The following is a 25,667-nucleotide window of genomic DNA, read 5'->3' as shown; positions in this document are numbered from 1 at the left end:
GTCTTCTTTTTCCACCCACATGCCGAAGCAAAAAAATTGAGGTGAATCCATAGAAACTCCCAGTAGCTGTACAGCAAAATCACAAAGTTCGAGTCTAATGTATGTTTCCCTTTTTTTCATCCACATCAAAGGCATGAATACAACAAGGCATTGTTAGTTGTGGTGGGCAAACTGAAGAGTCTGCTGATATAACACATCAGGTTTTTAAGGCCTTTGTCTATGCAGAGTTACAATAATGCAGAAGCCAAATTGATTAGAAAGACAGAAGAAAAAAATGATAGAAACTGAAAGAGAGAGGGAGAAGATACGTCTCAGTAATGTCTAAAAAGTCAATACTGTGTCTACAGATGGAGAAGTGCACATTGCTTGCCCTTTGAAAGCTTCTCCGCAACTTTGTCATTAATACTGTCAAAGTTAAGAACACGTTTAATGGAGTTCAGCGGCAGTTGGACACATTCATTCCCGCAGCCCGTAAGGAGAAATGCTGGGAGACTTTAGCCTAAAATATCCAAGTAGACTGGAGATGCCTTGGCCAAGTTCTGGAGGAGGGAATGGATATCTTTGATGTTGAGCCTCATGTGAGGTTCCCGTTGCCAACAGCCCAGCATCAAGTCATACACTTCCTTGGGACATGTGCGAGGTCGCTGCAGGACTCGGCCCTGAGTGATGCACTCAATCACCTATGAGAAATCACAAGGAAAGGATCAGCTGTGCCAACGAGGAGAGGCTCACCCATGGATGAGTTAACTGCTAATTGCCACGCTGGTGACAGCCACCCAGCCAGCTCTGCCTAGAGCTGCTTCTAGGTAGGCACATGTCATCGGGAAAAAATCACCGTACTGTAAGTTGTGAAGGAGCAATAACTTCACTGATGTTAACTTCACCCACGTGGCCCTTCCACTAATGAGGGAATGATGGTCAGGAAGCAATCCCATACCTCTTCTCTCTACCCATCTATCAACATCACCTCATCTCACAAAGAGGCTAAGTTTTCACCCTGCTTACACGGAGTATCAGGGCCTCTCGCTCCCTTCTTGAAATTAGGAGTATCATTGTGGCTAATCTCTTGAAAGGTTTTACTCGTGACTGCCTGAAAATCCAGAGGTTTCTAGGTTACATTAATCTATTCAGTGATGCCCTTGGACAACTACTCCACACCAATGGCATGTATGATACTGAAACGAAACCACCCAAAGCCCATTCAGGAGTCAGCTAAACTTTTCATTGCTTCATGGTCTCAATACCCAGATCAGACTCTATCCTGTCCAAAGGAAAAAGCTCACTTCCAACTGATATAGTTCTGCTTGGAAAATTTCCGTCCATCCTGAATAGAACAGGGTGAAAAGGAAGAAATTCAACCACCACAGAGTTTTCATGAAACACCATTAATACCAGGTTTCAGGGGGTTTGCCTTTACTAAATGAATTTGTAGCTGCCCCTTCTCCAGATAAGCTATAACAACAATTAATGTCCCAGACTTCCCATTGCAATTTGAGAATGTATTAAACACACCTCGTTGTTTGAGAGCTGATACCACGGCTGTTTGCCATAGGTGAAGATTTCCCATAATACAACTCCCAGGCTCCAGACATCGCTTTCTGTGGTGAACTTCCTGTACATGATACTCTCCGGAGGCATCCAACGAATGGGCAGCATGGTGTGACCCCCAACCTGAGAACAAGAATTAAAAGTGTCAGAGATAATTCCTCCAGTCCCTCACAAGGAAGAATATAAAGACATTAAATAAGGAGAATCTATGGTATACTTTTTTTCCCATCTGATACCACTCAAATCGAGGAACTTTTAAGAAGTAGGATTCACTCTTCTCTCCTCTAGAACAATTACTAGCACGATTGATTTCTCAACAGAATCTCCAAAAGCATTGTTTCTGAAGTATTAAAATCATCTTCAATATTTACTTGGTTCACCCTATCCAAGGAACAGGAAGCTTTATAAAATGTCTTAATTCATTTAGCCTACCAACCCACCTTACATTAGGCCAGTTTCACTCTATATTTTCACACTCAGGTAACTAGAAAAAGATTTATGAAATGAAATCTGCACTCATGATTCTTCTAGAAACGGTGTTAGCAACTGAAATCTGTGAAGGCATAGTGGTCTGACTGCATAACGCCACAATGCTATTTTCTGTTGATAATTTCCAAAGTTAATGCATCAAATTATTTTGTTCCACATTAACTACCCAGTGCTACATAGCTTTGAAAAAAATTTCAGTCTTCTGGACATACTCCCTTGATAATAAACCTGCAAGACATAGACTCACATCCCAAATGAAGTCATGTTGAATGGGATCTTTCACCGAATTAATGCCCTCTGAAAGTCTAATAGAGCATCTTGCACATTCTGTAGAACGCTATACTTCCTTGAATTTAGGTTTCCTAACCTGAATTTAAAGCTCTTATGTCCAGTTTCTAAACAATTTATGGTTCCTGACATATCCCATCCTGACAGGACCACATCATTAAAGAGATCCACTCAAGTACTTTTACAGTAATCTAAATGCTGAGATACTGTGATATATAGATATTCTGATTACTTTTGCATCAAGACAGCTGCAAATATTTTGAAGTACCTAAAAAAAAAGGAAGTATGTTTTTTTAAGGACATCTAACTTTTGATTAACTCTCATTTTCCTGCCTGAAAATGTATTTAGTTGTTAAAGCACATTTGCACTTTCAAGATTTTGTCAACTCAAAATATAATTTCTCCTCGTGGGACTGCACATCTGTCATTTCAAGTAATGCCCTCCTTGTTCTCACGTTTAAGCGGCAAATGGAAGGAAAACCCAACAGAAGTTCAGTCAGGGTTCACACTATTTCTGAATCACTCAGAACACCCATTTCCAGCTATCTGTCAGTAATTCAATGTTAGTGCAGCATACCAAAACCACAGCTATGTCTTCAGAGAGCTCAATCCCGCTCCGGCATTGCCACAAGTCCACATTCGCTGCTGACTCAGTAAAAACAGAAAGTCATCCTAAAAGTTTCACAGACTTGGCCTGCTACTGGAGTCCTCTTCCCCTGGAGCTACACGAGAAGTCATGTGAGCAATGGAGGAGCGTTTTTTGTCAGGCTGCTGCTGAAAGGCAGGGCTGCCAGGTCTGGTTCCTGGCTATGCTGCCGATTTGCAGGCTGCTGTGCACGGGCTTCAGAGCTATTCGGAAGGGGACCAATTCCTGTGGCTTTCTGCCCAACTGGAGAACACAGGAGTGAGCCCTTCCTGGACAGAGAATGGATATGCATCTTTACGTGCTTTGCTCTATTTGCTCCGTTCATCTCCATGTTGCAGTTTAGCCTTCTGGCAGGCAGACTGGCTGTAGGGAGGGCTCTGTGAATCAGTGTTTCTAATTATATTTGATTGAGTAGTCACTTGAGGTGGAGAGTTTGAAGTAAAGCACAAACAGGCTGAGATGCTAATGAAGATTCAGTTTCCCACCTCAGTTTCGTAACCTAAATGGACACAGCAACTAAACAGTTCCAAACCACCACTTTCACCCCCATCTTGAGAGGTATTTCATTAGAAAGTCAGAAAAGTTACTCCCTCAGAAACATGCAGCCACATACACCCAGACAAAGAGCAAATGCCATTAAAAGATGGTTAGTGATAAGAAGCTTTTGGTCTCATAAAATATTTAAATGGCTCTTAGATCTGCTCATCATATAGCTTCTGCTACTAGTTCTTTTCAGTAATTTATTTGACTCCTTAAAAATTAATGAAAGCTATAAACAATAAAATATATGTCTCTATTTTTTTCTTGTGTGTCATGTCTTACAGCAGTAGATTTTGGGAAAGTAATACAAAACCTCTGCACTCATAATCATCTTTTCCCATGGTTCCCTGCTGCAGAACCACAGTGTATTTGTGGTAGGACTGTGTTCTGAGTTTCCAGTGCCACTCAGTGAAATGAATGACACACCTCTGGAGCGATGATGATAAATTGCTACCAATGACGGTTCTGCAATGACTGATCTGCAACATCACAGATCTAGCTGTCTCTCTTTGCTGTCATAGCAAAACTGACTCATCAGTATGGACATCAAGAATTCATTTTACAGATAAACATGAACTACAGGGTTCTCTGGTTTTCTTCCCACACCATCTTGCCTGGAGCTGTGACCATTTCTGTCCCTGAAGATAGATGACTTCACTAGGCAGAGTACTTGTCCAGAACTGAGAAGGCCTGAGGTGTCTCCATCTCTATCATTGCCAATATCAATCATTTTAGGCAAAGTTAGTTCCAGTGCCTTAGCACCTTTGTGAAGCTAATATTAAATGCCTTGCAAAGTATCAACAGATGGCATCACATTGAAGACAGGTATTGGTGCAACACTAAGCATAACCCGCACCAGGCTGAGCATCCACCTGTGGTCCAAGGGCACCAGTTCCAACTCAGATTTCAGTTCTGCCACATGAAAAGCATAGGTCAGAGCCTAGCCAAAGGCACTTTTTCTAAATGCACATTTTCTTCTCTATTAATGATCAGCAGTTACTAGGTTAACACTCAGCTCAGAAAAGCATTAAAGGCAGTGCTATGTATATGCTTAAAATGAAGCACATGCTTCAGTGCTTCCTTGAACTGAAGCCTAAGACTTGACACCAATGTTCATGGGATGTCTGAAAACAAATGCCAGTGAGCTTCTTTCAGTCCTTGTTGGACTGTGGTGTCCAAGCACCTACGGTTGTGCCCTAACACAGCAGTGAAGGGAGGTGGAGTGCCTTTTTTGCTGCTGTTGCCAAACTCTTAGCAAGGCTAAGGGGTGTTTTGCAAGAAGGACCAATGAAGGAAAACATAACTACACTGACCAAACTTTAAAGCTGATGAATGCTTCCAAGGAATGTCATCTGTGTAGGTTTAATAAGAAGCACAGGTACTACAGAGCTCTCAGATATCATCAGCATTCTGCAGGATAAAGTCCCTGCTGTGCAAGCTGTAGTCTCAGTGCTGCTTGATGCACATACTATTAAAATGGTTGTGTGCTAAGCAGACCAAGGAACACAGGTAGATAACACTATTACATTCAGTCTAGCTACAGTTATGACAGGTTTAAAAACATTACAGTTTTAACTTAATATGCTATCACCTTAAAATCCACACTGTAGCTGTAAAAATGACCACTTTGTGGCTGTAAATTAGGGTATACTTTCTTGGTACTTACCTGAAAGCAGCTGCAGTATGATATTTCGTTTTTATTTGGAATTGCACCTCTACAGACCCTTTCTGTGACTTAAGTACTGTCTCCCAAATGTCAGTGTATGAAAGCAAGCACTCCCTAGCCCAGCTGTAGCCCAGTACGGTGTTTACTGGTTGCTTTTACCCAGCGATACTTGGCTAGAATCTAAACCAGAGAGCATGGTCCATCAGCTCCTGCAATGTCTGAACTATCCACACGGAGGAGACTGTTCAGACAGACCCGTGAACTAGGATGCTCTACGAAGAAGCACTTCCAAGGGGAAACCACCACACCGGTTCACGCGTGAAACGCTGCACCTTCAACAATACGACATCATTCCACTTGTTGTCACAACTTTCAGCACTCATCTGTTAAAATTAATTTAACACTTTTGAATTATGGCAGGTAAGCTGACTTTGAGCATTGTTTCTACCTGCTTGCAAACATCTTCAAGGCCTGCTGCGGAAGGAAGCATCATATCTTACTTTGGTTTGAAGCAGGGCATCTAATTCTAAGGCTTGAAGCAGGGCTTCTAATTCTAGAGTTTGCTAAAACTTGTTCACTTTCAGGCTTCACATGTTCCATACGCTGCTTCAAAGGCACTAGGAAATGGGGCATCTTGTTTAATGCAGAAATTTCGGGTTTAAGAAGGAACCTGGAACTGCAGTACGAAATTCTGTGGAAGATGACTTTTGTTGCACATGGGTCTGCACCAACACATCCCTCCCTCCAGTGTAAACCCAGCTTTCTTGCACATTAATATTACTGCAACAGATAAGAGCCTTCAGCTGACTTTCATCAAAATAAAGACAGGCAACAATTACAATATCCCTATGCCAGTTAAAAATGCATCTGTTGATACTTTATCCTGGTCACTGTGTCAACTTCTGCCCAACTGCCATGAGAAGCCAAAGCCCCGTTGTCTGATATTTATGGAAAAACGGGTATGCTCTCTTACATAAAAGCATAGAATCATAGCATTTGCTTGGCTGGAAGGGTCCCTTTCAATCATCACATCCAACCATCACTTTAACCTGCCAACCATCACTACCCCATGTCCCTGAGAACCACATCTAATAATCTTTCAAATACCTCCCGGGATGGAGACTCCACCACTTCCTTGGGCAGCCCGTTCCAATACCGAACAACCCTCTCTGTGAAGAAGTGTTTCCTAATATCCACAAAGAATGTGCAAATGAAGCCTCATGCTCCTGCTGGGAACTGGAGGCTGCAGGTGGAGACAGAGGAAGTCAACCTACAGAGATATCGATGAAACAGGCTGTATGTGGGGCTGCAGAGATGAGATGCGAGCCACCGGCTGGGAAGGAGACCAGAAATAATGCTAAGATAACCGCTCCATAAATTCACACCAGGGCTACACCTTACTCATGACTACCATGAAGAGGGAGGGCTGAATGGATTTGCCACACCTTTGCAATGCATGTCAGCTGCAACCTGGTCTTACCATAGCAGCACCAGGGGCTGCGGTGCTGCGGGTATGACAGAGGGCCTTGAGTTTCAGAGCCATGCCTGGAGCTGTGGGGGATGACCGAAGGATGGGACAGGGACTATCTGGAACACGGAGTAATCCCTATTCCTGCTAAATGCTGGTTGCTGTATTTGGAAAGACTCCAGCACTCCTGGAGAGGACGTCAAATCCAACTGCCAGCTTTTGTGGGCACTGTATTACAAAACCCTTTCCCCACTTTTTTCAGTCTCTGGCTTTAAGTCATTGATTACTCTGAACTCGTGCAGTAAAAAGCACAGCAACCAACTGCATAGCCTTGGAAAACAGACTTCCTCATGTACGCTCAGCGCTCCCAGGTTCCGACGGTTCCCACAGAGTGACACTGCAGTCATGTGTCCCAGCGCCTGTCTGTTCCCTCAGGACCGGCGGCGCCTTTGCTGCCAATGGGATACAAGTCACCTTTCTACTGCCTGCGCCCGGTGAGCCTGAATGACTAACCCATGGGTTTCATCCCTGATCCTGCCCAATGCCCACTCTGGCTTGAGAGCTGCATCTCTCCAGAGCCCTGCCGACCTCAGATTCGGGCTGGTAGTCCTGAAAGCAGCAACACAGTTCAGCATGTGGATAAATCAACTGCCATTTAAATAACTCTGTCTCTTTTAATGCAACTGCATCTTGGATTGTCAAACTGGAACCAAGCTTTATACTTTTTGATTGTTTGCTCCCTCCTAAAAATGCATCTTGTATACTTGTGGAATTACAGCATTTCAGGGCGGTTTTTGCTATTTATGTTTTGATCTTCTGACTTGCTTCCCCATCTCAAGATGATATAACTGCAAAGAAATGTTCTCTGCAAAAATTATCATGTCTTATTGCTAAAACTGAAAACCTCTCCTCTCTTGGTGAACATCTGCTCTTTCCCCCTCATAAAATGCTGGCAAATGTTTCTCTCAGCACAAGAAAAAAAATCAATAATTGTTATTTTCATTTCTTCCATGCCCTGGCCTTGCAGACAAAGTCAATGTCTCCTCTTAAAATATCATCAGTCCTGCCATGTCCACTTGCAGTAAAGCGATACATTATTTTCACAGTCATAACAAGCCATACCACTCCAGCACATCAGGTTACTGAATTACAAACTAAGACAGACTATTAGCCAATAGCTAAAGATGTGTCCTTTCATTTTCATTTTTAACCCTGTTTTGGTTCATCTCTATTCCAAAGGGGCTTATGTATAAAGTTGTTAATTAATTCTACCAGTGGTCTTGTCAGAAAACTGAATAAATGTCTAGCACAACATTTATTACACTGTAAGTTGTCTCTTCAGTTGTGCAACAACAGTTCAGTGTTTCAGTGTTGTGTGTGAACTTTGTGTGGCTGGAGATAAAATTCTTTTCATTAGTTTCTATGAAACCATAAGCAACATGGAGAAGATGAGGCAAGTCAAATTACTCAGAGTTTCACATAAAGCAAGAACCAGAAGACAAGAAGTGAAATGAGCAAATGGCAGGTTCATAACAAAGAGGAGGAGGCACCCAGTCACATAAGGTAGAGTTGCTTGTGAAACTCATTGCCACCAAGTGACCGCCAACTGCCAAGGCATACCTGGGATCGAAAAGTGGTTAAACACTGTCATGGGGGATAAAATCTGGCAAGGGCTATCAAACACAAAGATATCGCCTCTGGCTGAGGAAGTGCCTAAGATGCAGAGTGCTGGAGGGTAACAGAGCACATGAGGGAAATAGTAATATGAGCTTAACCTGTTTTAATACTGTTCCTCAGGCACTGGCTACTCACAGTGACAGGGTCCTGGACTTGGACAGACCTTGGGGGAAGGGATTCCCATGTAGATGGTCCACACCCTGAAATGTGCTGCTCTTACCAAACTTCTCATCAATGTCTAATAAACTGTAGTAGTTACTGCATTACAGAGCACTTACTCGTCCGAGAAAGGAAGAATGAAGTGCCCTGGAGGTAAGATCAGAGGAGTGCTATGAAGAAGGTGACATGACTCACGTTTCCGATTAGAAGTGTCCCCTATCAGAGGGACAGAAGGAATGTTAACTGAATATGTCTGCAGCACTGACAAGTAATGAATTACAGCTCTTTGACATCCCAGGATCCAGTGTGTATGAATGAAAAAAAAAGAAGTCTATTCCTTTAAAATGTAATTTGTTTTACTTGAAAAAAATCCAAGCCAAAGCAACCAACCCTAATTTTCTAAATAAGTTCTAAATAAATTATAATCTAAGTGAAAAGAAAGGCAGGTGTACTGTGGTAAATTGAAAGGGAAGACAACTTGAACAGTGTTTTTCAATAAATTCAGCGGACCTCTACATTTGTTTCTGAAGATGGAAGTTCAGGACCTTGGTGAAAGAGCAGAAACACAGAATTACTGTAAGCCAGAGAAGGCTTGGCATGTTGAACCAGATGGCCTCTCCTTTCTAAAATATTTTATATTCTCCTAATTAAGTCTCTCCATATTAAGTAATGCCACAGCATAGTTACCGATCAGTCCAGCACCATGACTTGCAACTCAGAATACACAGCTCACATGAAGTCCTGTGCTTACTTTTACTAAAAGCCGTCACTAAATCACTTGTACCCTACCACTATTTCCACACTTGAGTGTCTGCTGTTTGTACAAGTGGATGAAAAGACATACCATGTACTGGCAGACAAGCAGCTGGAACAACTCACGTTAAAATCCTCACAGACTCTAGGATGATCACCTCATCTGTCCAAGTCAATGGCCAAACAATTTTGCAATGCAGTACTAATGAACTACAATTACTGCCTTCCTGATTTTCAAAGCAAACATTTTACAAAATATCAAATTCCACTCGTATATTAATCCCAAGTAGGCTGGACTACCTTTAGTAGGCATTGGAAAACTGGCCACAGTTGAAAAAACAAACTTTTGTTTGCTTTTTTAAATAGGGTGTTGGAGGTGTAATGTGATGAGATGTTGGCTGAACTGCACAGCCAATATCAACAAGTAGCAGTTACTTGAGGGTAGACTCTGAAAGCCAAGTATCGTGCTAGGTAAGCCAGTTTGTGTCTACTAGGAAATCTCTACTCCTGATGTCAAGTCTTAAAGCTGTTTCTCAAGTACTAGAGATCACAACCTTTCCCCATATTTATTTTACTGCAAACCACATTTTTTTCCAACTTACTGTAGGCTAACGTAGCATGTCTGGCTCTGTCAGTCTTGTCATATTACGCCACAGGAGAAGAGGGGAGTAACACAGTTTGGATTGTAGCTTTACTTCTCCTTTATGAAAGTGTTCCTGTATTGTACAGTGCATGGGAGCACCACGTTTTTTAGTTGAAATGTCTCACATGTTCCGGTTCTTTGAATTCTGTAAAATAGCCTCTCCCCACTTCCCTGGGTGGTTAATTTATCACGTGGCTTACAAATACCAAGATTAACAAACTGCCACACATATGTGAGGCAACAAAATGAGCTAAGCTTCACAAATCCTAAGAATATGGGGAAACCTACTGAGTTTCCACATCTTCCCCATGGTGAAGGAGGTTGCTTTGAACCATTAGTACTAAAAGGAACTAAGTCAATCAACCATTTTACATCAGCTGTTTTGGCTTGTTTGCAGACTACCTATATGATGCTGGGTAAGTCATGTCAGATCAAATCTGTCAACTACTGACTGCCTTAATAGAGTTCAGAGATGTACTTTCTCTACCCAGAAGCACCAAGAACACAGAGCAAGGTTGCACAAATTCAAAGTAATCTTACTTTTTCAGAGAATTAGCAATTGCTCTTTTCGATGAAGACCTACTTCTACTTGTCTAAAAAGGAAAGGAGAAGTGTAATCACAACTAAAATCCTAATCTGTTTTCAGTGCCCTCGCTGGAAATACCTACACTGATAGTGTAAACAGGCTAATCTAAGTCTGTGCACATAGACAGCCACATTGGCAGGGACCTGAGAGAGGCTAAATTACACTGGTCCTCAGCCAGATGCTAATAAACAAGGCAATGGCAAGGTCTCTTCTGCAGTCTTAATGATGTTTTCTGCTTCTCACTAAAATAGAAAAAAAACCCCAACCCAACACTCTGTTGTTTTCCTTCTACGAATTCTAGGGTTTTTTCCCTCCTCACTTGTACCATGACATCAGTCTGTGAGTTGAAACAGGCATTTGCTCTGAAATGAGGCATCCGTCAAACAACATGCAATATGGTCATTAAAAATACAAGAAACTGCTATTATTAAAAAAATAAATTTAAAAAATTGCTCATTCCCAAAGGAGCTTGTAAAATCCTAAATTGTTCTTATCAAATTCTTATGTTGAGTTATTCCTCAAGCCGTGCTTAAAATATTGTTCTTGGACACAAGAGACAAAGTGCAGCCCAAGCACTGGCAAAATAATTTTATCGATCTGGCTGAATTTCTGCACTGGTGTGAAGGGAGAATTTCCACCAGCAGAGTGCTTGGAACCACAAATCTGGTCTTTGGTTTGCGTTTTTCCTCTTAATTCTTTTCACTGCCTGTCTCTACCCTTAGCACTGTCATTTTCCATTTGGGAAACATTATACTGTGTTGTGTATACAATGGCTCTTGGAATTCACATGACTGCGTTTGCTTAACACCAACACTGAGCTGTAAATTCTGCCTGTGACGGTGCAGTATCTTTCCTTCTGCCTCTAAAATGAGACCAGACAGTCTCCTGATGTGCAAGCATTCACAAAAGGTGCTGGTCTAGTAAGAAATGCCCCTTACAATTTCCCTGGGTGGATCCATTCCCTGATGGCATGCCATCAGGTTGGAGGTTTGGCCTTCTGACATAAAGCCCGTTGACCTGGCTAGGTGGTTTGGGTCTTCGCACCAGTGTTACAGCATGTAAGGGCTCCCTAAAGATTTAACACATATGGATTTCCACACCATGCCATGGACTGTGTGATGTACTCCTCACCCCCTTCACCAAATGCTAATTAGTGGAGTGTGGAAGAGGAAGAGGTGGGTGGAAAAGAAACCCACAACTACACTGACTCCCCTGCTTTTCCCTTACACATTTTGCAGTGCCACAAGGGAGCATTCTGGATAATCTTCTGCCTCCTTCCAGGATGAATCTACTCATTACTGCAGCACTTGGGCGGTTCCTTCCTCATGCATCCTCACCTTCCCCTCTGGATGAATAAGTATCTTATTAAACATTGTGTCCTCTGCTTGCTGCACTGCTGTCATACTATAATTAATTCAAAATCAAAACATAGATGTAATTTTAGTTTTACTGCTCAAATAAAAGTAGGATCTGAAGTAAAACTGTGAACTCAAAGGTTAGCAGCTCTGTTAAAAAAAATCCAAAACAAAAAACCAACAAACCAAAACCCACAACAAAACAACAGGCTGCAATTTCACACCAAAGTAGTTAAAACAGTAATTTAAGTTTTTGAGATGTCTATTTTTAAAAGTGCAGGTCAATTGTACAATCTTCAGTATAGAACTTAAATGCTGCATTCCCAGTCTCCAGAGTTGCCTAGATTGGCGGATGTCCTGGAGACATTCAAAATAAGCCAAGTGGGAAATTAACGTCTCATATTCTTAAGACAACGTATTTCAATTTGTTTAGGGTTTTCTGAGTTTGTCTACAGGTCCAGTGTTTTGGACAGTTCACAAGTCCTTCAGGCTAGGACTCCTGAATCAATCTCTGGGGAAAAAAAATGGTACTAAACTAAGACATATTTTTAATTAAGCTAGCACTAGTTTTTTGGCCTGTGCTTCTGTAACTCTTAGGTCAATGAAGTCCTGATCTACATGAGGTTCCTACACCACAACAAGTCACACATAATAATAACCATGCTTTTTTAGCCACTCAAATGGACTTACCACAGCAGCTGCATTTTAGCTTGGTTATACGATAGTGGGTGAACATAGCCCTAATAGTGTTTGTCAGTCTTTGTACTTCAGACTATTTTTCATCTGCTTTAGATGAAAACTTTTGAAATATTGTTCCACAAAGCCTGCATTTCCTTTTAAAGTCATGCTACTTTATAATACTCTTTGGACATGTTTGGGATGATCCACACAGGATATTATCAAATGCACTCAATGATGTTCTTATTAAAATGTTACGTGCTTCAGGCCTTAGTGTACAGTTTTCTTTGTTTTCTTGCCAGGCAAATCTATTATTCTTTCTGTGTATTAGGCTGTCACCTTCACCTAACCCTGCATGCTGGCCTCTGTGGTTATTTCCTTTGAAAATGTCCCTGGATTTTATATCCATCAGGGTATTTTCATTTTATGGTTCACTGTGGCCTACAGGAAAGGCCTGATTCTGGGGTTCCCATTAGCCTTGACCCCGTACTTAGGCTGCAGCCCCCTTTTATTTTCCTTCCTTCTCTGCCAGATAGGAAGGAATAGGAACTGGTCCCCTTCAAGATGTTTCAGTCACTGAGCTAGCTAAGAGGCTTTTGTTAACAAAAAGCAGATGCACCATGAAGTTATCTCCTGAAAAGATCTTCCTTCTTACCATCACGATTTTAAGTTTGGAAACCCACTGTACAAGAGCCATTCTGTATGAAGGCTCCAGTCTTCTAGGACATCCAAAATGAATGTTATACAAGACGCGTGTTGATTTTATTAGTTGGCTTGTCACTGACTAACACTGACAAAGGAGGAAGATTTCGTAGTGTGTCACTTCCATGTGAATACTGACATTTTAAATGAATGTCCTCGAACACACAGCTTGCATTCGATCTGCTTTCATTTGCTTTTGCATTGCTTTGAAGACTTTGCACAGTTATCCCTGTATGAGTGACTGGGTGCTCTGTAGCTTAGAACCATGAACTGGGTCATGGAGCAACGGGAAAAACACCATCACAAAATATATGCCACTTAGTTTTGACATGCTACTTACATCCAATTATATAGGATAATATTTACAGCATGATAGTAAATGTACTGCAGCATATTTGTTAAGGGTGGATACGTCTTACTTAGATCACACTGTTATGGTCAGTATGACACCTCTGCTGGAAAGCCAGAGGTGGTTCCAGTTTTCTGCAACAGTTGTGGAGATAGGGAAATAGTCAGATGGGAGCTAGCCATCTGAAACCTAAAAATAATGCTACATGTGGACAAGGGGGAATGGATTAAAACTAAAGGAGGAAGGTTTAGATTAGATATTAGGGGGAAGTTTTTTACAGAGAGAGTGGTGAGGTGCTGGAACAGGCTGCCCAGAGAGGTAGTGGATGCCCTGTCCCTGGAAGTGTTCAAGGTCAGGTTGGATGGGGTCCTGGGCAACCTGGTGTAGATCCAGGCCTGAGGTTGGTGTCCCTGCCTGTGGCAGGGGGGTTGGAGCTCTATGATCCTTGGGGTCCCTTCCAACCCAGAACATTCTATGATTCTATGATTCTATGTACTTTCTTTACCTGTTTTGAAGAGATAACAATGAGTGTCATATGTGAGCCAACACAGACCATGCTTCTACCAGGCAGGAATTAAGTCTGACAATTCCTCAACAAAATTCAATCCAACTTATTACTCTTAAAGGTCAGACAGCTTCCAAGCATTCATGTCCTTATGGGAGAGGCCTGACACAATAATGGCAGAAATAAGTTACCAAGACTGTCTGGGCTCCAGAGAAAGCAGGGGAGAGCTTTCCCTGTTAAATGAACCTAGTATGGGTTACTCCCCCTGACAGGTACTTACTCAAATAAGGGCCTCTTTATGCTCAGCTGGAGCACTTTAATGAAAAATCATATACTAAATGAAGCAACAATGCAACAGTCTAGCCCTGGGGTAATGGGGAAAGGAATCAAGATGAACACCAACGTAAGAGAGAAGAGGGTGTGAGGAGCCCAGAGGGTGAACCGGAGCCAGAAAAAAAAGCAAAAAGGTCACAGTGATAGACCGAGCTGGGAACAGATGGCCAGTCAGACTCCTATTGCAAAGCATGTCCAATAAGCAAGCACATGAGCAGTCATCAGTGAGCAGCATGCCCTGCATAACCCTCTTACTGCACTCAGCCCCCTTATGGATGGGCTGAAGCCTGAGAAGACCCTTTCAGCCCTCATCTTGCATGTGCCTTTCTATTATTTCAGTAACAGCCTGCTGCATAAGGTGAGTGATGGCCAAAGCACTGACAAGTTATGTGAAGCCTCAACCCTCTTCTGCTTCAGGGGAAGGAACGCATTATTCAGAATGAACCACTGCCAAAAATAACACAATATTCAGAGTAAGTATAATAAGTATAATTGCACCTCTCCAACATGTAGGACACAAAACCTGCAGTGTCCTTAATTTGCTTATCCTCCATGAGAAGGTGTTAGGGAATAAATGGGAGACATGCAGAACCAGTACCTCCTCTAAGAGAGCACAGAGACAGCTTTCCTCTGCCCTCCGGGACCCCACAGGCGCTCACCAGCAGGAGGCAAGGCAACTTCCACTGTTTCCTGGGAGATTTCACAGGTTGGGAGCAGCTGTCAGAAGGCAACTGATGAAATTGGGCTTTTCAGCTGCCACCACCCAAAACGGCGCTTCCCCCCCCCCCGAGCCAGGGAGACCAGCCGCTCCAGGCGAGCGTCTATGGTCTCCTGAAGTGCAGTTCAGGAAAAGATCTGGGGAGAGAAACACAGCACACAGGCTGACCCCATATTTCTAGGGGTCTTGGGATTACGTCTGCTGCTGTGGGTTGTTGTTGCCTCCAAAATCGTTAATGCCTAACACTGGGCCAACAACCCTTTCCCACTACTATTGATGTCCTTGTTCTCTGAGAAGCCTCACAACGGGCAAGTTCAACACCTGCAAATCTTACTTCTGTCCAAGAATTACATTCTGTGATCAGGCTTTAACACAAAGGCTGAAATTAATCTCTGTGGGGCCATGCCAAGACCACGCCGTGCAAGTCACTCATGACGCTCTCAGATGGAGGGCAAGAGAAGAGCTACTATACACTTCCTGCTGGTTATTAGCACTGGGATGGATGCCAGTCATTACAATCCATGTGCCACAAATTAATCTCCACAATAATTAATTTTAACACAATATAATAATGGAGAAAAATCCCCTTATTAATAATGTCAAGATCACTAATATTTACATATATTTAAAATTTAGTATTTGATATTAACACTATAAAATACTATCACTGATAATAATAATTATGATAATATTTAGTGCTATGTATGCAACAAAAGTGAAAAAAATGCACTAACTTAAATGAAAGATAGAACATCTTTAAGCATGAGCTAAGATGCAGGTTCTAGAATTCATCCTTTTCGTACTATTTTGAAGAAATGGATAATGTTTTTAAATTGTGCCACAGTATCCAGAAGCAGTCCATGTGGAAGCATTTTGTTCTGTACTGGCAGTACAAAGAAGAGAGAAGGATTATCTCTCTAAAGGAATAAATGGTTGTATGAGTTCTTACTGATAGAAGAGTCATAACAACTTTTTACTACCATGTTAATACATTGTGATTCAGAAGTATCAGAGGCAACAGAGTGTGAGGGTGGGATAAACAGAGTAAGACTCAGCAAGTCAGTAGAAAATTTCACCTTTTACTTCTCCTGGACTGAGAAGTCTTCTCCCTTTAAGCTTCTCTTTCTCAAGAAATCCAAACTGATTTACACAAACTTCTCCTTAGGCTACTTACAGTCACTTTATTGGTATACAGAACAAAACCACAGTGGTCAAGTTCTGTTCCTTGTGAGAATCACTGATGTTTTGAAATGCCTTTGATTCTGTATCAGGCAGAAGTAACATTTTCACAAAATTAAGTATTTGGAACAGTTTTGCCCAAGAAATTTAGAAATTAAAAAAGTTGGTGTTTTCCAGCAAAATAAAAACAGCCAGATGCTCCCAAAAGATTTCCGAGTGGAAGATTAAAACAAAATGTACTTAAGATAATTAAAAATAAAATGTGACATACTCAATTTAGGTCGCACATTCTACAGCATGCTTTTTGATGCTGCGCATCCTCTAAATTGGTTCTGAAGTGAAGCAAAGACCTACAGAGGTCTGCTAATAAAAAAATCTCAGCTGTTCCTGCTGCTGGAGGGCTGGAGGTGGTAGGGAACATGATGCTTTGGGAGGGCATCTTCCTGCAGACAGTGGACCCGTCTTGAGTATGAGTGAGCCCAGCATCCAGGGAATTCCCAGCGTATGTCAGGCCTTGGGCAGTTTGGCATGGTGAGAGGCTGGCAGGGGCACGAGTTGCAGGTCAATGCAACACCACTAGTCTCTAAGTTGTTTCCAGTGTAACTCCATAGTTCCTGGAGGAATTCCTCCCCTGCCCAGAACTGTTCCATGAACAACTCAGATACTCAGGATCTGTGCTGAAGATCTCTTTTACAGAGATCCACAGGAAAAGAAAAAAAACAAACAAGCAAACAAAGCATCACACAAGATCAATAAACCATGTCCCAAAACAACTGGATCCCAGATAAAGAACTGAAACATACTGTAGGGAACAAACATATACTGGAAAGGGGATGGATTATCATACAGCCCCAAGCAACACTGAAATGATTAAGTAAGGGGCAAATTCTTCTGAAATTTCTCTAGGCAAATTCCTTCCATAGAAAGTGAAATGATGGGAGAAAGTGATCAGCAGTTGTTAAAAAGAAAATCAAAATCTGAAACAGCACCAGTCAATGTCCTATTAAGATAGTTAGAATGTTTTCCTTTTAGAGATGAAATATTTTAGCACGTCTGTACCACAACAGGATGAATCCCTCTAACAACCTCTGACCTTCACAGGCCATTGTTTATTCAGAAACATCACAAAACATTTATATCTCCCATACAAATGAATAAAATGCATGCAGCTCTGACTGAAATGTTGTCAAGTCAAAATACTGCAACCATTTAACAGAAAAGAGAAATCTGAAAAAAAAAAAAAAACCAACCCTAAACAGACTAGGCCAGGAAATTAAGAAAAAGACCATGTCCCACAGAAACTGGATGCTCTACACGAGGGGGCAGCAGGTTGCTTGGCATCACAACCGGAACTCAGCAGACCCTGATGTCTGTTCCCATGAAAAGGCACCCTGGTCTCTAAGCTGCAGCTCTTCTAAAAAAGCCTAAAAGTTACGTCCCAGCGTGCGCTCCAAGCAGCAGCAGAGAAAATATCACATCTTCACGGGAGTTAAGCTCCCCTTCTCCTTCCCCTCCCCACAGTTCTCCAACCAAGTGTCACCGTGATGCCTGACTGGTTGTCAAACGCTCCAGTTTCAGAATGCATACGTAATCCTTGTCCCTGTTCCTGCCCAACAGGAAATCAGGGGCTCCCCTGCTCCTGGAGCATTTAGCTTGTGGGGGGCGAATGGTGCTGGACAGCTCATCAATCTGTGAGGAAGCAGGGATGTGCCCAGTGTGGTACCCACCTTGCTGCCCTGCTGGAGCCAAATGCCTCTATCTTCCCCTGGCCTGCCGCGCAGCCAGGGCACCCCTACTGCTTCCCGCCTTTGTGAGCACTGCCTGCCGCGGCAGCCCTGGCCCCGCATACTAATTGGCACATTTAATGACTTTCTCTTCCTCTCCCTCCTGTCTCCTCCTGAGCAGCTGTCTGGGAGCAGAGGATCCCGGCTGCCATGGAAACTGAGCCTCCAAACGCCCTGAACCTGACGTACCAGTCTTTGGAGGAGATTCCGGTGGTGAAGCTCCAAGAAGTGGATGCTCGAGGGGGTATAAAGGCGGAGGAGTGGGAAGGGGTAATGCTGACCTTGGCAGGAGCGGGTCTGAGTTGTTCTGCCAAGGCACTGCACAAGCTGAGTGTATACTGGGCATAAGAAAGCAGACATTCAGGGGAAAAGCAGCTTAACCCTCTACTACCTACATTTTTCTTCAAAATGTTTCAAATGCACCTTAACCCCCTCCCTCCCATCCACTTACAGTCTGGATCAAATACCCCTAATGCACGTAGAGGTCATGGCATTCAAAGGGGTTTTGACAATCCCAAATCTGTCTCACACACCCGAGGGACTGTTTGTAGCCAGGAAAGTGCTGATGATGGCAAGCAGAAGCTTCAGAGGGGCCTCAGGCCCTCCACAGCACTAGCTGGCAGAGGACAAACACCTGCCTGAGCAATAAGGCTTTGAACCCGTGTCCAGCCTTTCAGTCCCACCTCTCTTTCCCAGACTAGCTGCAGGGCTGCAGTCACATGGAAATGCAGCCTTTGTGGCACCCTCTGCCTGTGCTGATGCCTCTTCTGGGCAGTTTCCTACTTCAACTCCAGCTCTCTGTCCAAAAATATTCTGGATGCTGCTTCAGGCCATGTGGCAATAGCAACTGCGCTTTTGTCCTCAGTTGTGCCTCCTGGGGATTTCTGGGCATATAATGGAGGTAAGATGTGTGTGCATTTAAATCTGAGTTAGTACCCATATTTCAGCCTTTGAAGGACATCACCACTTAAGTCTCCTTGTAAGCTTTCAGACCAGCAGTGGAGAATCTCCTTGAGTGTCTTCTTCCTAAGCAAAGCTCCCCATGATATGATTTATTCATGCAGGGAGCTCTCATAAGGTCAATGAAACTGGCATACTCCCAAAAATACACAAACAAACAAACAAAAACAAAACAAGGAAGAACCCCCACCCCACCCCCACTTTTCTTTTAGTGGAACTTTCAGAAAATTTTACACAGGGTCAGCATTACTCTGCAGACATGATGGAGCTGACTACGTCCCAGGCACACCCTCTCTAATGCAAGGGACATAAACAAACATTCCAACTCTCATCCTCTGTTCCAACCACACGAACAACCTGCTTAATGCTGGGAATTTACCTCAGCTACAAGTCAAAATGCTTTGTGCCATGAAGCAGTGCAGGTTTTTGGAGCTAAACTACCCAAGACACCCAGCAAAGGCTCTGCTTGATATTCTGGTGAGGCAGGGGTATCTACAGCAGCATAGGCCTTGGGAGCACAGTGAGACAGGTGTTAGGTGTCACAAGTTAAGGGCAGCCCAACCTGCTTCCCGCAGGGATGCTGCCTCCTTAGCTAAGACCAGCAAAAGGAGACTTCTGCTTGGATTTCTTCTTTCAAGAAGATTGTTTTGCACCCAATCTTGCCACTGAGGAGATGGAATTCCCACTGACTTGAGAGGACAGGGCGGTGATTGTCCCTCTCTACTCTGCCCTCATGAGGCCCCATCTGGAGTCCTGTGTCCAGGTCTGGGGCCTGCAATACAAGAAAGATATAGAACTGTTGGAGAGGGTTCAGAGGAGGGCCACAAGGATGATTAAAGGGCTGGAGCACCTCCCCTACGAGGAGAGGCTGAGGGAGCTGGGCTTGTTCAGCCTGGAGAAGAGAAGGCTGTGGGGGGACCTCATTGCAGCCTTCCAGTCCCTGAAGGGAGCTTATAAGCAGGAGGGGAATCAACTTTTTTAAAGGGTAGACAATGGCTGGACAAGGGGGAATGGATTAAAACTAAAGGAAGGAAGGTTTAGATTAGATAATAGGGGGAAGTTTTTTACAGAGAGTGGTGAGGTGTTGGAACAGGCTGCCCAGAGAGGTGGTGGATGCCCTGTCCCTGGAGGTGTTCAAGGCCAGGTTGGATGGGGCCCTGGGCAACCTGGTGTAGATCCAGGCCTGGAGGTTGGTGGTCCTGCCTGTGGCAGGGGGGGTGGAGCTCTGTGATCCTTGGGCTCCCTTCCAACCCATGCCATTCTATGATTCTATGATTATTATTTTCAGTACACCAGGTCTGTCACACATGCATTGCTACTACAGCACAAATCAGAGCATAAAATGTTAAGGAGTGAAGAAGGAGTGTTTGCACCTGTCCTGGCTTTTGGCTGGGATAGAGTTAACTTTCACCAGAAGCTGGGAGGGGACACAGCCAGGACAGGTGACCCAAAATGGCCAAAGTGATATTCCATACCATATGATGCCATACTACATAAAAGGGGGGAGGAGCTGGCTGGGGAGGAGGGACCACTGCTCAGGGACAGGCTGGGCATTGTTTTCTGGGTGGTAAGCAAATTGTGTATCACCCGCTGCATACAGCTATACGTCCCATTGCTGCTGTTCTTCCCCTCTCCCCGTGCAGTCCCAAAACTGACCTTATCTCAACCCCTGAGGTTTGCCCTCATCTCCGATTCTCTTCCCTGTCCCACCGGGAGGAGGGAGGACTGTGGTGCTTGGCTGCCAGCTGGGGCTGCACCATGGCAGCCAGTCACTTAGGAGAAAACTTAACCTAAGAGAGAAACGTGGTTTGCAAGGGTTTCAGCGCTTGTGTAAGCCTCCCCTCTCACATAACTGAGAGTGATTTTACTAAACAAAAAATAATGTTCAAAACAGAAATATTAGAGGATTACAGGAAGGGAATTTTATGGTTTCTTTTCCTAGCAAAAAGAGAAGCTGCTAACACTAGCAAGACCAAATGGCATTCATCCAAGTCTGAAGGTATGCCGGTAGGAAACCGCAGGTGTATGACTATCATTAAAAAGAGCAACTGTGCCAGAGAGCTGATTCATGGATAAAAACAGTCTGTCTGTATCTTTCTGAGCACAGCGGGAAACAAAGCTTCTGCAGAAAGGGATCCCACTCTACCAGCCCGGTGGTGGCCCACAGGGGAGTCAGGACGAATGTGAGCACAGGTGATACAGCAGACAAAGCATATGTGGATTTTCAAAATACCTCTTATAAAGCTCTACATCAGAGGTTATTAAAAAAACCTAAGCTGCTGCAAGGTGTAGGAAAGGCCTTTTCAGGGACTGAAGGCTGGTTAAAGGACAAGAAGCAACAAGTAGGACTTCAAGGTCAGTTTTCAAGGTAAAGAGGAGACAGTAGTGGAGTCCCCAGAGGTCACTTTCAGGACCAGCTATTTTCAACATCTTCATCAACAGCCTGAAGAGGGGACTGCATTGTCAATTAGTCAAAGTGTGTGTGTGGGGGGGACAGTAAGTACTTGGGTGGGCTTTTGTGAGAAGTATCTCACAAAACAGAGAGCCTGGGCTGCAGATGAGCTTCACTGCAGTTAACTACATGCATGAAGAATAGGTGCAGTAAGGTAGTAACTTATGTTTACATCCAGCAACCTATGTTTACACTCAGCACTTACAGCTACAATGCAGGAAGGAGATTTTGGAGCCATCTCTGAAACCAACAGCTCAGTAAGCAGCAGCTGTCAGAAAAACACCAGACACTGAGCATCACCAGAGCAGGTAGTAACAACATGGCAACATGGCACAGGGCATAGTTCTGTCACTGAACACAGACATGGCCCGGCCCCCTCCGCCCCCCCCTCCAATGCCTTTATTGCAGTGTGCAGTTCTGGTGTCCACAGCTCAAGGAAGATGGAATGTAATTAGAAAGGCACAGAAAAGGAGAACTACCATGCTTAAGTTGAGGCTTACAAAATCATTAAAGTGATGGATAAAGTCAATCAGTGACAACTGCAGAACTGTTATTAGCACAGACTGAAATGCTGTAAGAAGAGGATGGTCAATACAATTAATAGGAAATAAATTCAGAACAGATAAAAGTTTGGGTTTTTTTTACACATGGGCTATTAACATTCTGGGACTTGCTGCCAGAGTCATGTAGACAGTAAGAATAGGTGGAAACAAGGATTAGACAAATTCATCAACATCTGGTTCATAAAGAGATAGTAATGGGAACTGGCATGATTGCACCTTAACATCCATCATCCACAGAGTATATAGATTCTGGAACAGCATAAGAAAACACCCACAAAAAAATAGCCAGAGATAAGGCAGATGGTTTACAAGCGAATGTGATCTGCACTTAAGAACAGGCTCAGTAATTTCTTAGACAGGCTGGAGAGTCACATGCATATTCAACTTTCTTGGGAGTATCAGGACAGTACCTGCTTTGTCAGAGAGAATAAGGACAGAATGGAGAGTCCAATGTATCTGCAAGATGTCTAATTTTGAAGATGGCCTCAGTTTGCACCTCACTTTATAGCTTATTGTCATGTACCATGTTCATTTCACATCTGGAGGGCTGGGTTAAACCTTCCAGTTGGTAGGAAAATGAAAAATCACCCTTGCCTATTGAATGAAAATGTTGGCAGACCTTGGGCATTTTATATCACATATATGATATATAACTGTTATTCTTCCTCTGGAACGAAAGACTCCAATGCCACTACGAATCTAACTATGCCTTATGGTGAGTACTTCTAGTTACAGGATGCAATAATGCGTTTCCACAGGCCCCCTCTGTTTAATTCTTTACATTTGCTCGACTGTGGGCAGCGAAAGAGGCAACTGTTACACAGTCCTTCTTCACCTCAGTCCCTCAGTGTATGGCCGCCTGTCTGACTCCTTCACCATCTGACTTCACGCCAGCCTAACAGTTTCTCACAGTGTGTCAGTAACAGGATCTGGCAGTGGAAGGTTCAAACTGCAGCACAGACACCCAGTTCCTCATCTCCCAGATGAACTACGCCGTCCCTGAACTGCTGTGCTAGAAGAGCGCGGATTGGGTCAGCGCACGGACCAAGCCTTGGCGTAACGGTTGCAGCAAACCTGTTACCTCTTTGCTGACTTAAAGAACAGATGCTCACCACACTTCTGGGGTGCCCAGCAGGAGGATACTCTGCCTTGGTAGGAATACAATGGGAGAAATGTGGTAGGAAGGAACACAGCCCATGTTTCTCCAGGTACTGGTGTGGGATCCCAGCCCTGGATCCTTCTGGGTGCGCCTTTTATATTGTGAAGTGTTTGGCAAACCACCCCCATGAAAACAACAATGTACGGATTTAGGTATGCACACCCCCCTGTTCTTCCATCCATGTGAAAGAACCAATTTTAGCATTTACATATCAAAACCTACTGAAAGCAAATGAGTATCTGTGTCTTTTAGTTTCAGAACCTTAGTATGACATACTGGAAACTGTAATGATCGGGTCTTTTTCTACAATGTAGAAGAAAGTGTTCAGGTGACAGGCTGGAAATTGCAAGTTTTGAGTTGAATGCCAGGATTCTGGAAGGACAAATAAACTTTTTGTTTTGTTTGTGTTTCACAGGGGTGGGGGATTTGCTATTCAGAGGGTAGTAATCTTGAAATAGCTGCCTGGTAATAACTGTAATTTAACCTGCCTGTCCCCAGAAGTCTCCAGACTCCTTTTAAATTCTGAGTAGTTGTTCTGTAAAAGGCAGAGGATCATCCTATATAATTAAAATTACAGCTGCAGAAAGATACTCTCTGGGATTTGATCCTGCTACTTGATTTCCTGGGACTTGATTTCCTGCTACTCAAGGCTCCCAATGCTTGCAATGAAGACGAAGACCAGAACAGCGTGCCCAGATATCTTCTGGAAATCACCAAGCGATCCCAGTGTTATTCAACCTCATCAAAGCCTCAGCAACAGAAGAAATAATGAAACACAGAGTGAACTTTAAGGTAACTTCCACTGGACCCTTTCTAACACTATCCTCTTTTATTCTAGGTGTTGTGGGGAGAGGTGGAGTGAGACAAAAATACCATTCACCTTCTGAGAGTAACAGGTACAGGTTTGCCTTATTACATCCTCTGCTACAATATCCCGTAAGAAAATTAGCCTTTGACCATTTCTCCTGCTCCACCACTCAAGACTCAGGAAGACTGCTATGTATGTGTCCTCTTTGCCATATGGGTGTTGGACTGCTGCTCCCTTCACCATTATACTGGGGATCTCCAACCAGTTGTAATGGCTTCATGCTCTCTGTGGAAGAATGGAGCAGGGCATATACTACAGAATAATACATGTGATGAATCTGCTATAGATTAAACTCCAGTGAGAAGCTGGCGTGATTCAGCATAGAAGCCCCCATTCTGTTACTATTTAGCATGCAAAGCTGTAGCTTTTTGACCGAAGGGGTAACTTCCACCTTGGTGAACCAGCAAGGGTCATTAAAAAATGGTTTCATAAAGAGTGAGAGAAGCTAAGAAGTTACAAGTGTGAGTTGCAGAGCTACTGCCAAGTATTTTCATAAGTAAGAAATATTTGGTCTCCAAAACCTTTTCCTTGTCATGAAAAATCTGACACACTAAGCTGTCTTTAACAAATGCTCATAACTCTGAATATTCTGTGCAAACTAAAGATGTGGTAAACTGATCCAGACAACCTGCTACTCATGTTAACACTGAACAAAATACTTCTGACACAATCAGTAGTTTTGGTTCTTTATGTGCCTCAAGGTAGAGCTAAGAATTGTGATACACTGAGTCCTCCAGTTCTCTTGCTACCACATAGTTCACCTACATCATGTAATTCTCTCATAAATTATACAGCACCACCTTAAAACAAGTCAGTTTTCATTGCAGTTCATAGGCTGGCCAAGAATCTCATTCCTCTGATGGTTAAAAAACTCCTTCTAGTCCCTTCTTGCTTAAATTCTTTCATTGCCAGATTGTACTCATTTGTTCTTATGGAAACATTGTCCTTTAGTTTAAATAGTATTGTTCCTCCCTTGATGTGTCTGGGTTTTTTTATTACTCTTTTCTTCAGCAAAGACTTTAAGCAGAAATGCCCTGCTACTGTACTTGAGTTTGGAGACACATTATGTCCTCCTCACTTCCAGGTAAAAAACAAATGCTTGTTTTCCAGCTGGATTGATTCATCAATACAGCTTGTTCAGTGGCTGCAGAGACATCCGTGCTGGTGCAGAAAAGTGGATGATGCAGGAATTAGCTGTTGAAACCAGCAGGAGAGCAGGACCTTTTCCTTGGTCCTTATGCTGCTTAAAGAGTTTGCTACACTCTTTGTTTCCCATCATAAACCAGGTTGTTCACGTCCTATATTGTCCAAAGATCTCTTCTCTATGTCTGTTCCAGGTTTTAGCCTTCATTTTTCCAGTCCCATTACCTACTTTGTATCTTCACCACTGCCCTTTCAAGGCACGATGTTAAAAATTAATCTTGCTTCCAGGCCAAACTAAGTCTCCTTCCCACACATTGTGTGGGGAAAATTTCCTCCTCATTAACAGCTGAGGGGGCTTCTCTTGTTTGTTTAAATATTCTTTTTTGGCCCTTAGCAGAGTATCCCTCTTTGTCCGTTACCTTTCCTTCCTCTGCGTTTTTTGCTTACTCCCAGTGT

At 43.2% G+C, this 25,667-nt stretch overlaps 1 protein-coding gene across 1 annotated transcript in view; it reads right to left on the bottom strand.

Moving 5' to 3' along the window:
• Positions 1-494: 494 nt before the first annotated feature.
• Positions 495-25,667, bottom strand: part of NTRK2 (neurotrophic receptor tyrosine kinase 2) — a gene marked incomplete at both ends in the record, with an annotated part of 199,766 nt that continues 174,593 nt past the window's right edge. The window contains 2 exons of the mRNA XM_084278353.1: positions 495-680; positions 1,513-1,671. Coding sequence (XP_084134479.1) covers positions 495-680; positions 1,513-1,671 — 345 coding nt within the window. The remainder of the gene's footprint in view (positions 681-1,512; positions 1,672-25,667) is intronic.

Source organism: Gallinula chloropus (assembly GCF_964237585.1).
Source record: "Gallinula chloropus genome assembly, chromosome: Z".
Lineage (NCBI taxonomy): Eukaryota > Metazoa > Chordata > Aves > Gruiformes > Rallidae > Gallinula > Gallinula chloropus.
The sequence above is the reverse complement of the archived record's forward strand: the minus strand, read 5'-3'. Positions and strand labels throughout refer to the sequence as shown.